The following is a 15,953-nucleotide window of genomic DNA, read 5'->3' on the forward strand; positions in this document are numbered from 1 at the left end:
CTCAGCTCTAACCTTCAGTCCACACCGGTAAGAACCCAAATCAGAAAGCCCCTTGGGAGTCATCTGCCATTTCTCGTACGTGGCTGTCCCATCTCCACTTTCATCCCAAAGGAAGCTTATAACTTCCCAAGATTTATTCCAGATCTAGCACAATGATGATGTGCTCAATGGTTTCCCATATATATATATATATATATATATATATATATATATATATATATATATATATATATATAAAGGTTTTACCCCCGAATAAGTACATTTAAATTAAGAGTAGCTTCCCCACTTAAAATCATATTATTCAGTATTTAAAAATAAATGAAGGACCAGAGGTATTAAAAAGTGATGAATTCTTGTTAAGCAATAACAAAAAAGAGCAATATCCTACAATACCCAGTAGTGCTCTTAAAGGAAATTAAGAAATGGCTGGTTTTATTGCTTCCCCTCTGAGTATATCCACAGGATACCAAGTAATCCCCTACTGCTGAGAAGTTTAGGGTGTTTAATAGTAGCCACTGACCGAGATTCACTTCATGTTTAGCAGATCTTTGAGCACTTAATAGAGAAAGCTTCCAAATTTTTGTCATTTCTCTTCATCATAAAACCTCTTGAGCATGTTGGTGAATGCCAGCACAAATGCAAGTCAGGCATTTTCACTACTGTGAGCTGTCTCTTTTGTGTTTGTTTCAATAAAAGTAATGCAATAGCACACCAAATTTTTTAAAAGAACACTAGCACTGAAGAGCTCTGTCTTCCTTAATCTTCCTTAAACTTAGTAAACAAGGCTTACAGATTGGACCAGAAGTTCTCAACTTTTTTATGCAACAACATAAGCAGTGGATAACACTCCCACAAAATATCAGACTTTGATAAAACACCAAAAGTATTTGGTAAAAAGTATAATGAGTACAAATCAAAACCACAATGAGATATCGCCTCATATCTGTTAAGTTGCCTATTACTAAAGACAAAAGATAACAAGTGATGGTGAGGATGGTACAAGGGGAAAAGGGAACCCTTGTACACTGTTGGTGAGAATGGAAACTAGTAAAACTCTATTGGAAAACAGTATGAGCCCTGGCCAGAATTGAACCATGATCTCCTGATTCATAGGTCAATGTTCAACCACTGTACCATACCAGCTGGGCTTCTTTTCTTTTCTTTTATTGATTTTAGAGAGAGAGGAAGGAAGGGAAAGAGAGAAACATTGGTTGTTGTTCTACTTATGTTGCATTCATTGGTTGATTCTTATATATGCCCTGACCAGGGATCAAATTCCTTGCAACCTTCCTTTCAACTGCTAACAACACTACAGTGAGCCTTCACCAGGGTGGGAACCACCCATGATACTATAATTCAAGTGTAAGTACGCAAGTGTGTTAAGAATTTTAAAGCTCTAAAGCCGCATGTCCAATATAGTAATCAAGGGGCACATGTGGCTATTGAATGTAAATTCATTAATTTCAAGCAAAAAACTTAACATTAGTTTCTCAGTGTCACTAGCCACATTTCAAGTACTCACTGAGCGCATACGGGTCGTGGCTCCCTCCTGGAAAGCCTCTCTGGGACATTTCCATCAGCAGTGAAAAGTTCCATTGGACAGCACTGCCCTGAGGAATCTGGGAGAGGACCTAATCTAACTCTCTCATCGTACAAATTTAGAAACGGAGACCTCATTTCATTCAAACAATTTACTCAGTGTGACACAGCTCGCAATTACAGAGCCAGGGCCCAAAAACCAAGACAGGACCTGGGCTTTATCACTCCGTTGTTTCCACTCTGACACTGTGTTGCCAACTAAGATGATATGAGTGCTGGTTCCTTGCCGAGCACAGCTCTGAAGTTCACACCCATGCATACTTTCGGTTAATCTTCACATCAGCAGGATGAGGAACATAGCTCTCTGCACTAAATATCACATCTGAGGACTCACAGCAAGCATGCAGCACTACCGAGATTCCAGCGCCAAAGTCTGGGTCTTTCCAGTGTTATACCATATATAGGAGACACTCCATGTGTTTAATTATCCTTGATTTTTTTTTTCCTTTCAAGTGTGCTATACTTTAGTGCCTCATGATTCACTCTGCCAGCATTTGTAAGTAAAACTATCCCAAGTAGGAAAATCCAAACATTTGATACTTTTGGTCTAGGGAAGAAGTGTACGGCTTCCTGTTTATCTCCTTTAATCTTCACAACAACCCAGTGAAGGAAACAGCTCACCTCCATTTTCCAGATGTAAAGACTGAGGTGAAAAGTCCATCTACCCCCAGGAAGAACCTACCAAAGGCATGTTTGCTTGTGGCGATGCCAAAATAAAGTGAAATTCTTCTACTCAGACAATTGGAAAAGAACAGAAGATAGGTGAAAACTTTGATATACAACATGTGTTTTCCTCTTCCCATTAAATGCCCCAGTGACAAATGAACATATTAAGCATGTAGTTTTCCTCTGATAGGTTTCTGATTTAACCCAGCCATGCTCTCTTTTCCACAAGGGCTGACTTAAAAAAATAAATAAATAAAAATAAAGTCCTGAGAGCCCAGAGGTGCAGGGATATTGGAGGGGAGGAAAAATACCCCCAAGTGGAGTAGCCAGTGTTCCTGAAGGTATAAGACCTTCCTGGGTATTTTGAATGCCTTCAGGTAATTTCTGACCTGAGGCATGGAAAGAAAGGTAGAGGAAGTAATGTTAAAGAAGGGAGAAGAGAGACAGCTGAAGTCAGTACATACATGAGATAGTTTCAGGTGGCTAAGAACCAGATAATCCAGAATGTCACCGCTAGTCCACTGAGTTGTCAAAAGTTGGGAAACACAATATATTGTTGGGAATGTGTGAGTGTGTGTGTGAGTGAGTGTGTGTGTGTGATCATACATTTTTTTAAGATGAAGTGACCCCCTAAATGTTTCTGCCTGGTATGCAAATCTCATACACACTAGCGCAGTTGAGCCTCAGCGAAGTGGAAAGGGGTTAGCCAGGGACAGCTGGCTTTTGCAGGTCAGGACAGAGACTGGCAGAGACAACTGCGTGGCAGGTGCAGCAGGGAGGGGGTGGGCACACAGGACTGACGGTGAAATAAGCTAGTTGTGTTCAGAGACAACAAGCAGGCTGGCTTGGCAGTGAGAAACAAGATGCTCAGTTAAATGGTGTCAGAGCCGGAACTGGATTAGAACCCTCTCTTCCTCCAACACTGACTAACTGTGTAATTTTGGGTAAATGTTTCAGACTTCCTGAGCCTCGGTTTCCTTATCTGTAAAGGACAAAGTGGAGAGTATGAAATGCATAGTACATGCTTAATAACTATCCCTGACTCTTCTTATTCTTGGTTGGTAAAGAGGAATGTGTCAGGGTGGAAAAGCACATGCTAGGTGCTGCCTCTGGGCATCTTCCACATTATCTTCTTACTCCACAAAAACACTCCAGGAGAGGCTTTAGTTATCCCCATTTCAGAGATGAGGTGAAAGAGATTCGGGAAGGCCATGTAGCTGTTCCAGGTCACAGAGCTGGTCTTTAGCAGAGGAGGGAGAAGAGAAACATGGGGCCATGAATATCTGACTAAACATGGCAGCTTCCTAGGCAACTGAAAAGTTATCAGTGCAAGGAAGCCTAACTAGACAGGTTGAGAATTGGCAATTAGCAGCTGGTGCCTAGATCAGTGTCCTGGTTTGCCTGATATTTTTTACGGAATTCTTCCAGGTAAAACTGATGCTTTGCCATTTTCACAGACCTACTCTCCATTCTGAGAAATGAATGAAGTTCAAGAATTTCATCTTCTTGCCACCATAAGATAGAAAGTGTGGACTACATGCTCTTTGAAGTCATTCCTAGTTCTAAAATGCTGTGGGAGAAATTACAAAGCTTGGCACAAGGACACCACACCACCATCCTCAGAGCCAGCTCCCAACTGAGTAGAAATCCTCTCACTCACCATGTTGTTTAATCAGAGAATCCTAGAATAATATACATGCTCTTAAATTCTTTATTTTAATTTTAAAAAATGTAAATGTGCCTTCACTCCATTTCATTAGCATATGCCTTTCTTCAAGATTAGGTCACAATGAGAGCAGCAATGGATTATGCAGACAATTAACTATCTCTCCAAAATGCATCATCTCCATTTCCAGTGTGAAGTTCCTTAAAATGGTTGCAAATAAATTCAAATGCAAAATCTCTCTGGATCTTTGTGTTTTTCCCCAATCTTTTGCTGTTGTTTCTCTCACACTTAATTTGACAGCAAACTTTTAGTGACTCACCTCTATGGAGTCTTTTTAAAGTGTTCAACATTGTTTCCCTAGAAACAAGAATGCTATTTCTTTTCACATTCACATTTCAGCGGTTTAACTAAACTGTAAGTCAGACTTTGTCATTCTAGTCAAGTGCCTCCGATGACTCACACGCTTACTAAAATGACATATACTCTGCCCACCTCTCTAACTTCATCGCCTGCCATCCTCCCCCTTGGTCATGTGCTCCAGTCACTCTGACCTCCACACACTTTTTCAAAAGGACACACATACTTTATACTTGCTGTTCTTCCATTCTCTGGAATTCTCTTCTCTTGGATAGCTAGGAAGGTAGCTCTTATAATCAGGTATTTATTCAAATGTCACCTTCTTAGTGAAGACTTCCCTATCATCCTATTTCAAGTGGCCATCCTTGCCCCCATTCAGCCTTTTCTACCCTATATTGTTTTTCTCCATAGCACTTATCTGGCATAAGTATATATTTTATTCATTAGAATTAGAGCTTCATGAGGGCAAGGATTTTGTTTGTTTGTTCACTGATGCACTCTTAATGCCTAGAATAGCAGGTACAGTTGTCACTCAGTAAATGTTTGTTTAGTAATAATCTTCAATACACTAACAAAAATGAGAATAATTTATAGAGAGTCAACAGTAGAGTAGAAAAAGCCAAGAATCATATCAGCGAGTTGGAATATAAGGAAGCAAAAAATACTCAATCAGAACAGAAAATATATATATATGAGGACAGTGTAAGGAGCCTCTAGGACAACTTCAAGAGTGCCAACATTTGCATCATGGGGGTATCCAAAGAAGAAGAGAAAGAGCAAGAAATTGAAAGCCTATTTAAAAAATAATAACAAAAATTTCCCTAACTTGGTAAGTCCAGGAAAGCACAGAGAGTCCCAAACAAGATAACTCCAAAGAGACCCACACCAAGACACATCATAATTAAAATGCCAAAAGTTAAAGACAAAGAGAGAATCTTAAAAGCAGCAAGAGAAAAGCAGTTAATTACCAATAAGGGAGTTAGACTGCCAGTTGATTTTTCAACAGAAACTTTGCAAACCAGAATGGATTAACAAGAAATATTCAAAGTGATGAAAAGCAAGGACCTACAAGCAAGATTACTTTACCCAGCAAAGCTATCATTTAGAATCAAAGAACAGATAAAGAGCTTCCCAGACAAGAAAAACTAAAGGTATTCACCACACCAAACCAGTATTACAGTAAATGTTAGAGTATTCTTTAAGAGGAAGAAAAAAAGTAAAAAATATGAACAATAAAATGGAAATAAATACATATCTAGCAACAATTGAATCTAAAAATCAAAATAAACCAACAAGCAGAACAGAAACTTACCAATAGATACAGAGAACATTTTGAAGGTTGTCAGATGGAAGTGGGATTGTGAGAATGGATGAAAAATGTGAAGGGATTAAGAAGTACAAATGGGTTGTTACAGAACAGTCATGAGGATGCAAAGTACCGCATAGGAAATACAGTCAGTAATATTCTAATAACTACATATGGTGACAGATGGGTGCAAGATTTATCAGGATGATCACTTAGTAAGTTATGTAATGTCTAATCACTGGAGTTTACACCTGAAATTAATCTAATATTGTATGTCAACTATAGTTGAACAATTAAAAATAATTTAAAAATAACGTTTGTGATTGCAGTAAGTGTATTGCCTTTCTGATTGAATTGCAGAACTACAATAGTAAGTACCTCACGCTTGAGGAGGTTTAGGAACAAACATAGCAGAGTCTTGGTAAACCAAGAAGCCAACCAGAAGGGTCAAGACTGTGCTGATGCTGCACTAAAGTACAAAATACTAGACCTGGGCAGCCATGAACCTTGGGGCCTGAAAGATTGGAGCAAGATCATCTGTTAAATACAAATGGACTAGACAGCCTCTACTTTATCTTGATCAAATTGACCTCTCCAAGTACTTGATGCTTTCATATTCAAATGTACAATAACACACAACAACGTCAAATATACAAGATAGTCTAGTCACTTTTATTCAGATAAAAGCAGAACGACAGGGGGGAAAAAAAGATGGGTTGCTTTTTGGCCAAAACTGGTTTGGCTCAATGGATAGAGCGTCGGCTTGGGGACTGAACGGTCCCAGGTTCAATTCCGGTCAAGGGCATGTATCTTGTTTGTGGGCATATCCCCAATAAAGGATATGCAAGAGGCAGCTGATCGATGACTCTCTCTCATCGATCTGACTATCTCTCTCCCTTCTGCTCTGTACAAAAATCAATAAAATATTTTTTTTAAAAAAAGATGGGTTGTTTTTAATAGTTGATTACCTTTAGCAAATCTTTTAATCTTTCTCTCATCCTTGGTTCTTTGTTAAAAAGGGGGAAGGTGTAAACTAATGTGTGGCTTGCTTATTTCACTGGTCTATTGTAAGTATCAGGTGGATCAATAGCTATGAAAATATATTGAAAAATTATAAAACACTCTATACAATAAGCAATTTTCTTTGTATTAACATGGATAACTGACTTGTCTATAACAGCTACTATAGCTCCCCAAAACTGATGATGTATTTTAAAGCACATTGATTTTTTTAAATGAGTCCTAAAATGTATTAAAGAATAAACAGAAGGAAAAGTAGGTTTTTAAGGGTATGAAATGAGAAAGACAGGAAAATGTCTTTCTCCTGATTCTTCAATAGAGAAACATAAAGACAGAAAAAGAAAATCCCATAAATCTCCAGTTACTATATTGCATAAAGTTCAGATTCAAGAATATTACTGTAAACATCTACAATTATCTGGACTCCTAGATATTTCAGAAATCTTTCATCTATTTCAACACCACCAGGATAATCCAAGATGACTTATTAATATCACACATGTCAACAGCAGGTTGTGATGGAAATGAGCAAACTCGTTCCAACCATTTCAGTTCTGTTTTTATTACAGCATTTATTAAACCAGAATAAAAAAGTGGTGAAGAATGACTTGTCGCACCATTTATTAGAGTTGATGGAGCATAGACAGTTTTTTCAATAAGGCTTTAACACACTGTTATGCACCATAGTACATTATTAATGAAAAGAAATGCTTGAGACTTGCCTCAGCTTTTCCCCCAAGTTATCCTGACTTTAAATTCAAAATCAATTCCACTCTACATGGCAAAGTTTCAGCAATAAAATGTTAATTTGTTTGTTGTTTACCAAACCTTAAATTTATAATTCCAAGCAACAGTCAAGGATCCTCCACATTGCACTCAATTTAATAATCACACCTTTTTTTGGAGAGTGTTCAAGAGAAGAGGCAAATGCAACAGGAAGATAAACAAATTGTGCCCTAGTGCATATCTGACAAGAGAACGGGATCTAATTTTCTCTCTGATTGAAAAAACACCAACGACAGCCATGGAATGCAAATTGTGCAGAGTGTTTATACTTCTCCTTCAATACCTGAGTATCCGAATGGAACTAATTCACTCTGAAAAAGGTATCAAGTAATTGAGTATGGTTGTGCCAGGATGAGGGATAATCCTCAAACTTCGAAGGAAAATAAACATATTTCAGGTTGACAGGGTCACCTCACTCACTCAATAACCTCAGCCAAGCATTTTACATTCAAAAGAAGTAAGCCAAAAAATATTAAGAATGACCTACCTCCAACAAGGAACCCTGATAGACACAAGCACCTGTGGAGAAAACAAAATAAGAATTAAAAGGGATGCATAGGAAGCCAACTGGCACTACCCCAACAGACTTACGGAAATATTGAGTCTATATGCATCGTAATCAGCAAACTGCACTTCCCAAAACCTTAAAAATTTGAGCATCCTGACCCTGGGGGAAATAACCTCATACACCAAAATAAGACTTCTTGTGTATACATGAGAAAAAGCATCATTAATATTTAGTATTTGAGTTTTAAAATAAATGCATTTATAATGACATGCTATAATTACAGTGTCTATTTTCATTTGTGATAAATCAGCAAAGCCTTCATAATCCAGCCCCAATTGACTCATCCAGGCTTCTCTGCCACTCTTTGCTAACATGAGTTCTCCAGCTCAACTCAAGAGGCCAACTTAGGATCCTGTGATAATGCTTTCGTATTTCAATGCCTTTGCTCATCTGTGTTACCTGCAGGAGATGCATGCGGTCTCCTCAAGTTCATTGAACATGATCCCACCTCCTTCGTGAAGCTTTCCAGTCCATAAGATTATGCCCTTTCTCCTTTGAGCTCATAGCACTTTGTGCCTGTATCCACGGTTTATGAATTCATTCTTGTGGACTCCCTTGTGACAGCCTTGCTAAGGATGTGGAAGTGTTGTATCCACCCCCACAGATTTGCTCTGTTAGAAAATAAGGCTGAATTTGAATGGGGCAGCCTATATAGTCTGAATAACTAGTGTATTATAAAATAAATCTTTTCTAAGCTTTATATTTGAAAACAATGTGAAATTACAACATTAATTAACAAAAACGTTCACGTATATTCACAACCAGTGTTTGAACAGCACAATAGTTGTTGCTTTAATCTAGGAACATGTGGGTTGTGTGCTAACAGCTGCTCACTCAGAGACTGAGGCTGCACTGAGACTGGGTTAGCAGAAGCGCAGCTTCACACCAGGCTACTCTTGGTGTCCAGAGGGAAGGAAACATTTTAATTTTACTACAGTGCTTGGCCTTCAACAGATCATTCAAAAATATTAACCAGGAAAAGACTGGTCTATCTCATCCACTAATAATGGAATTAAAAACAATTTTCAAAAAAAAAAATGAGATGGCTATTTACACTTAGCATTTGAATCAAAGATCTCTGTGGACAAATTTACTGAAATAACTTTTGTGCCCTTGACATTCAACTAAGAATAACTCAAGATAAAAACCTTGAATCCAACTGACTTATTTTTCTTTAAGAAACCCTAATCCTAAGACTTAGTATTTCAGTCTATAGTATGCCATTAAAAAGGATGAATATTCATATGTGAAATATATATGTACACAGAGTAGGGCAAAAGTAGATTTATAGTTGTGAGTATGCAAAACAGAGTTTATTCTTGTATTATTACTTATTGATTATTGTATTATTTTCCATTTGAACAACTACAAACCTATTTTTGTCCCACTCAATATATAAAATAATCATACATAACTCAAAATAAATATATATCAAGACAACTGCATTTCTAAATTAAATAGATATATTTAATTACTTCTGATGTTTAAAAATAAACATAAAGATCATCACGTAGGCACAATTTAACAAAATTTAACCTTTAGAATAAACAACAAAAGTTAACCATTAGAATGAGACTATCCTCAAATAATTTCATTGCATTGCTTTACACAAGCCAATATCTTTTCAAAGCTCCAAAAGAAATCAAGTGTCTAAAGAAGTATTCAAGTACCCACATCAAAGTCCATTTCTGGAAGTTTTAGGTGGATGCTATAAACTCACTATAACATACATACATACATACATACATACATAAATAAATAAATCAGCATTGAGCGTGTGCCACCACCACATACACATTTGGTGAAGCCAAACATCTGCTAGAGACTCAAGTCAAAAATGGTGTGTAAGTGCTGGTAAATCCCATCATTAGGAAAGGGAAACAACTCAATGTGGGTCGCTCCATGATGTACAATTCCAAAAGAATAAGCTTTGCCCTCTGAGGGCTTTCCTAAACCAGAACAGCTTTCCCCGGAAGGCAGCTGCACAAATGAGTCTTCATTAACACAGCTTCCAAAACCTCATTTCTACTCTCTAGAGAAAATAAAGCATTCCAGTGATGCCCAGTCCTATCAAACATTTATCACCACCCATGGCCAGATGCAGTCCTCCAAGCAAGCTTATTTCTCCCACACTGGCACATGCTTCACACCCAGCAGCAGATGAAGTTGGGAGGCTTGCTGGCATTGGATGCTGGGAGCAGCTTCAGGTTCTGACCTAGCACACAGGCCTTTTCCATCATCAATCAACTCATATAATGCAGAAAACAAAATTACTCACTCCACTCATCACTTTCTTTCATAGTAAGGAGTACTGGAATGATTGCAGCTCTATCTGAGGTTTACATTTATGACTTCACTAGAGGCCTGGTGCATGAAAATTCATGCACTGGAGGGGAGCCCCTCAGCCCAGCCTGCCCCCTCTTACAGTTTGGAAGCCTTCAGGGGTGGGAGGCAACCCAGCAATCAGGGGAAGGTGATGCCCCCATCACACCTCTGCTGCTGCCACTGCCAGCAGTGCAAGCCTCAGCCAGCCCAGGTTACCTGAGCTTGAGTGGCCCTGGCTGGCTGACCAGCCACCATCCAAGGTTTGCCTGCACCTAAGGCTCTCCCTGAGTGGCTAGGGGGCTGAGGGAAGGTCTGGCCACACTGTATGCCTGCTGCCCACCCCACTCAGCAGGGCAGAAAGGACTCCAACGAGGCTGAGGGGACTGGGCACCACCATCTTGTGGCTATGGGTGCCACTGTCTTTGTGATGGTGTGGTGGTCAATCTGCATATTCACTCTTTATTAGATAGTTCTTGAACTTTAAAGAAAACTCTTCAAGGTGACTTCTGACAGATGGTGTTCATCTAGAAACAAACCTTCTTCAAGGGAAAACAAGAAAAATCAGATAACGAGACCTGGCGTTCTCTGACCAAAATATTTGCTAGTGTCAGGGCATCGAATACAACTGAGATGCTAACTGATTTAATTTCTAGCACCCTGTGAGAAAGCACATGAAGTTTTGCAGGGTGAAGTGATCATATGCACCAAGAAGGAAGGTCTTTCTCCCAGGTGGTTGGCTCCTTTCTTGCAAGTTTCATAGGCAAAATGTTACTTCATATCATTTAAACGAGTAAGTGTCTGCTTTTAATCCCTTTTGCACGTTACAATGAATCTAAAGTTTACAGATAAAATTTGAGCTATAATTTGCACCAGTATTATTCACTATAGAAACTGAACCTGGTAAACTAAGTAAGTTAGAGAAGTCAAATCCAAACAAAAGTCAGACCCATTAGTTCAAAGAACAGATATGACCGTAAGATATAAAGAGACTTGGAGAGCATGGTATCACAAAAACATGACTCCTTAGGAACAAGCAGCCACATGTTGCCATTTAAATGTTTGAGCTTTATGTCATGTTACAGTTCAACATATGGCTTATATGGAAGCATTAAAGCAGATCCATTTTCTAGACTGACAGGACTATCCACATCCTGTTTATTACCAATCAGGATTCAGATCAATTAATAAAGTAGTTAAAATGAAAATGGGGCAACTGTTCTTGAACTATTCCAAGACTTGGCACAGGGCTCTAACTTTGCCAGTGGGAAGTCCTCTCCTCTCTCCTGGAAGCTTTATGATTATATCTGCCTGAGCAAAATGGAGTGATATTGCCACTCAGGTCCACAACAGTGAATGCAGATGGCTGAGCCCTCACTGAATAAGGAATATTTGGTGTACAACACCCAAAATCTGAAAACGAAAAGAGGCAAAGTTGCCATTATTCAATATTGGGAAACCCACCAAGGACCAATATTCACATACCCCTACTGCTACTTTATGGAATTGATGATTTCTGGATATTTAAATTCCTAAGGACAGGTTTATTATTTTATGTTTGTATCCCCCTAACAGAAATAACTTCACACATAAGCTCTCAATAAAGATTTGTAGAATGAAAAAAAAAAAAAAAGTGAAGAGAGGCTATTTTTCTCAGCCAATGTCTTCTTTCTTAATATTGAGTTTTGAGGATTGAATCTTACACAGAAGAGACTCTCCAGCCAAGAGTAGAAGCAAACATGCGGGTACACCCTTGAATAAAACACACAATCAACTGATCCTTTTCATTGCATTCTGTTAATGACATTTAAGGGGAAGCCTGGAAGATTGTGGAACTGGTGGAAGTCACATGCGCAGTGATGGGACACAGGCTAGAATTCAGTTGTCTTAACAGCCAATTAGGTAGTCTTTTCCTGTCCCCAAGCCAACATGTTCTATCGTGAAAGTTCACAGGTCTTCCCCATCAATATAACTCAAGATGCACTTCTCCAGAAAATTCCATGGCAGAACTAGTCAGATTAAAAAAGCAGTCATATTTGCTAGAAGTGTCTCTGTAACATCTTAATTTTATATAGTTCTCAAACCATAATAGTTTGTCAGAAGGCAATATAAGACAACGTAAATTATCTGTGCCAATAATTCATGTTTCTCTTAATAATTAAAATAAAATTCAGATTGAGGAAGTTGCAACTGACCACAGAATAAGACAGCAAATATTGATTTCCCCCCCCCCCCCCCCTAGTCTGGATGATTAGCAAAAGTATTTTAGAACTATCACTCGTCCAACTCTGCATTTGGTAAGACAGGTAACCATTACAACCCAAAGAAGTTAGGAGATTCATTCAAAGTCATAGGGAAGCTTATGGGGGAAGCCAGTCCATCTTAGTTCAAAAGAATATGATTTGGCAATACTTCTAACCAATATTTTTAAGCACCTACTGTATAGTAGGAACTGAGTTGGATATATAAGAATAATTAGGACCCATCCTAATTAAACCCTCAGTTAAGTGAGAAAGATGGAAACCGGGCCTTTATCAATAGCTAAAGGCCCGGTGTACAAAATTCATACAGTGGTGGGGGGAGGGGGGCGGGTGTCTCGTCTGTCCCCCCTGGCAGTCTGGGACCCCTCAGGGGATATCTGCCTTCTGGCTTTGGGCTTTGGAAGAATAGCCCCCTTGTGCCCTGTACTCCTCCTCCCCCTTCAAAAGTTTCTTGAACTTTGCCCAGTACATCAACCAGTCTTCCAGAGAGTGAACCCTGCAGGCTCTTAATAATAATGGCTTTTGTAATTCAAAAGATTTGGTTTTGTAAAACTGACTCATTCCAACTGCCCCCTGGTGAGCTATCTGGGAAAGGTAGCACGTTTTTTCCTGCGCTGCTGGGATGTGACTCTGAATCAGACACTGTCACCACCAAAGGAAAACGTCATTTTTCTAAGTCTCCAGTTCTGATTCGGGTGGCCTGGATCGATTCTCCCATCTGGGTTTATTGTCATAATTAAGCCCTATACGTTTTATTTTATTTTTTAAGTGTGCACATACACACGCACATATAGAATACAGACATGTTTGTACAGGTTTGCCCTGTTTTGAAGGAAGGCTGCCCAGGCCTCAGACGTGCTTTTCGCGGGGGAAAGAACACGTTTGACATACTTCCAGGCAGTTCCTTGATCCATGGAAAAGTCCTCACAGCTCTGCATGGACTTCCCAGGCTATGCCACTTGGTCCCGGGAAAGTAGGAAACTAGCAAGGAAAAGGCACCTGCCCTGGCGGCTGGAGGTCGACCCAAGGCAGGGCTTTGTCCTCCCGAGGGTCGAGGAGACCTGGGGGGCGGGGAGCCAGCCGCCGTCCCCAGTCCCGCGCCGGAGGCTCAGCACCCGCGAGCCGCCCCCACGCGGCGCCGGGACCCGGAAGGCGCCACGCCCCGCCCCGCCCCGCGCACTCGGAGGCTGCGGCTCTGATCGCGGCGGGGCAGGTGAGCTCTCCCTCCGCAGCTGGATGAATAATGAATGGAGCCCAGGGGGGAAGCCGAGTGCCCGGGAATTAGCCGCCTTCCTTCCAGCCCGCCGGCCCCTGCTCCCTCCCTGCGCGCTAGAGGGGCGACTTCCCGGCTGCTCCGAGCAGGTGGGCGCAGGGGACGCCACCCCACGATCCCCCCGCCCCCGGATCAATTGATTTACTTATTAATTCATTTAGTTCCCCGCGCCCAGATGGCTTTGGCTATCATGGCGACAACAATCCCCACCGCCTCCTCTCTCTACCCGAGCCCCGGGGTGTTTGGGAAGAAAAGTTGGAGGCAGGAGGGGGGGGCTAAGTAAGAGAATTAGGCGAAACTTATTAACCGCTTCTTCTCCGGGCAGGAAGCTTCCTGCTTCCCTGTACCGGGAAGACTCCTTTCCGTGCCATGGAATTGCCTCCGTCCAGAACACGCTCTCAGCAGCTCGGTGTAAAAAAATCTCCCCTGGGCTGGAAGGGAGATGTTTTGGGACGAGGAGGGTGGGGGAGCCACGGGGGCTTTGGGTGCCGATTGCATGTTTCCTGGGAGCAGCAAAACGTGTTTTCACACAGGTGAGAGCGCTTGCTCGCTCGGCACCTACGCTCCATGTAGTTGCTTTCCCATGGGAGCAGCGGGTAAGTGGGAAGATAGAGAATCCAGTTTCAGAGACTCCACCTCAACCCGGCACCCACCCACCCAAACGCATTGGGGGGGGGGGGGGGGGGGAGAGAGGGAGAGAGAGAGAGAGAGAGAGAGAGAGAGAGAGAGAGAAGAGAGAGATGGGCTGGTGATCCAAATGCAAAACCATCAGGAGTGGAAGTCTCAGAAAAAGCCCCTTCCTGTTCTATTCCCACCTACCCATCCTCCCAAAAAAACTTTCACCTGGCCCACCATCCCATAAAGCCGCTGGTTTGTTAAACAGCACGGATACACACACACACACACACACACACACACACACACCGCCGCGCTCTCACCTTCAGAGGGATGAGGCAATCCTGCCAATTCCGCCAGCGCGAGGGTCACCCCGAGCCACACTTTCCAGGCACCCATCGCCGCCTCGGCACCCGCGCTGGCGGCGCCCAGCCTTCAGCATCCGAGAGCCCGCGGGCGGCCAACACGCCGGCTCCAGGCGGGGGGAGAGGGCGGGCGGCCCCTCCTGGGAAACGAGGCGCTGGATGGAGAGCTCGCTCAATCCAGCCCCGGAGGCGCCGCCGGGGTGGGCGGGGGATCCGATCCCCTCTCCGCCCAGCTCTCCAGCCAAGCTGGGCGCCAACGCGCGGGCTGAGCTCGGGAGGAGGCAGGGCGCAGTTCTCCGGCGCTGGTCTCGCAGGAAAGTTGCGGGCTCGCCCAACGTCTATTTCCCTGAGGCCGGCGCCTTGCGCTCCGGGGTCTCCCCGCCGCGGAGCTCCCCGCGCTGGTGCGCCTGCAGCAGCGGCTTTGGAAAGTTCGCTGGGCACCTGACGTCGGCGCTGCGTCGGCAGAGAGGGTCGCCAGGAGCCCGGAAGGACCCACCCACCCTTCCGCGGGTCGCGGGGCTCGGCGGACCTTGGCCGCGGGGGGCCGCTCGCAAGAAACTTTGCTCGGCGCTGCGGGCAGCTCCGGGGACGCGCGGCCGCTGCGGGCAGCTCCGGGGAGTCGCGGGTGTTGGAGTCGCGGGCGCTGCAGCCGCCGGGCGCCGCCTCGGGCTGCGCTCCCTGCAGCAGGGAGGTCCCGGAGCTTCCGAGGAAAGACCCGGGCGCCGGCGGCGCGGGGGGCGCTGCAGCTACTGGGCTCGCCCCCGACCCCCGCCGCCGCGGTGAGCGGGGCTGTGGCGGCGCGGCTCGCTCCACGCCCACAGCTGCCTCCGCACTGAGCGCCGCGGAGCGGGTCTGCGGGGTCGAGGTGTGCTCACGGGAGAGGGGGAGGAGCCATCATGGTAAATGCACGGAGGGAAAGAGGTACAGGGGCTGGAAAGGACCCCCGAACTCGATGCCACTCACACCCAAGAGCGCGGAGACGCACAGAATAAGGCCCCCTTTGGATGCCGGTGTGCGAAAGGCACGCTCCGCCTCCCTCCCCGCTCTCCTCCCTCCAGTGCGGGGCGTGAAAACGGACCCAGGGACACGGGGCTTTGGCAAAGATTCCAGAGAGTCACGTGGGGAAGGGGGGGCGCGGGGAGGGGCGGT

The 15,953-nt window shown here is 43.3% G+C and overlaps 1 protein-coding gene across 1 annotated transcript in view; it reads right to left on the reverse strand.

The window, feature by feature from the left end:
- The window catches only part of FRAS1 (Fraser extracellular matrix complex subunit 1), a 446,031-nt gene extending 430,901 nt beyond the window's left edge, over positions 1 to 15,130 (reverse strand). Inside the window, exons 1-2 of the mRNA XM_036412793.2 lie at positions 14,763 to 15,130; positions 7,888 to 7,919 (exon numbers count right to left, since the gene is read on the reverse strand). Of these exons, the coding sequence (XP_036268686.1) occupies positions 7,888 to 7,919; positions 14,763 to 14,838 (108 nt within the window). The 5' untranslated portion in view covers positions 14,839 to 15,130. The remainder of the gene's footprint in view (positions 1 to 7,887; positions 7,920 to 14,762) is intronic.
- Positions 15,131 to 15,953: the final 823 nt, after the last annotated feature.

Source organism: Pipistrellus kuhlii, unplaced genomic scaffold (assembly GCF_014108245.1).
Source record: "Pipistrellus kuhlii isolate mPipKuh1 unplaced genomic scaffold, mPipKuh1.p scaffold_m20_p_1, whole genome shotgun sequence".
Lineage (NCBI taxonomy): Eukaryota > Metazoa > Chordata > Mammalia > Chiroptera > Vespertilionidae > Pipistrellus > Pipistrellus kuhlii.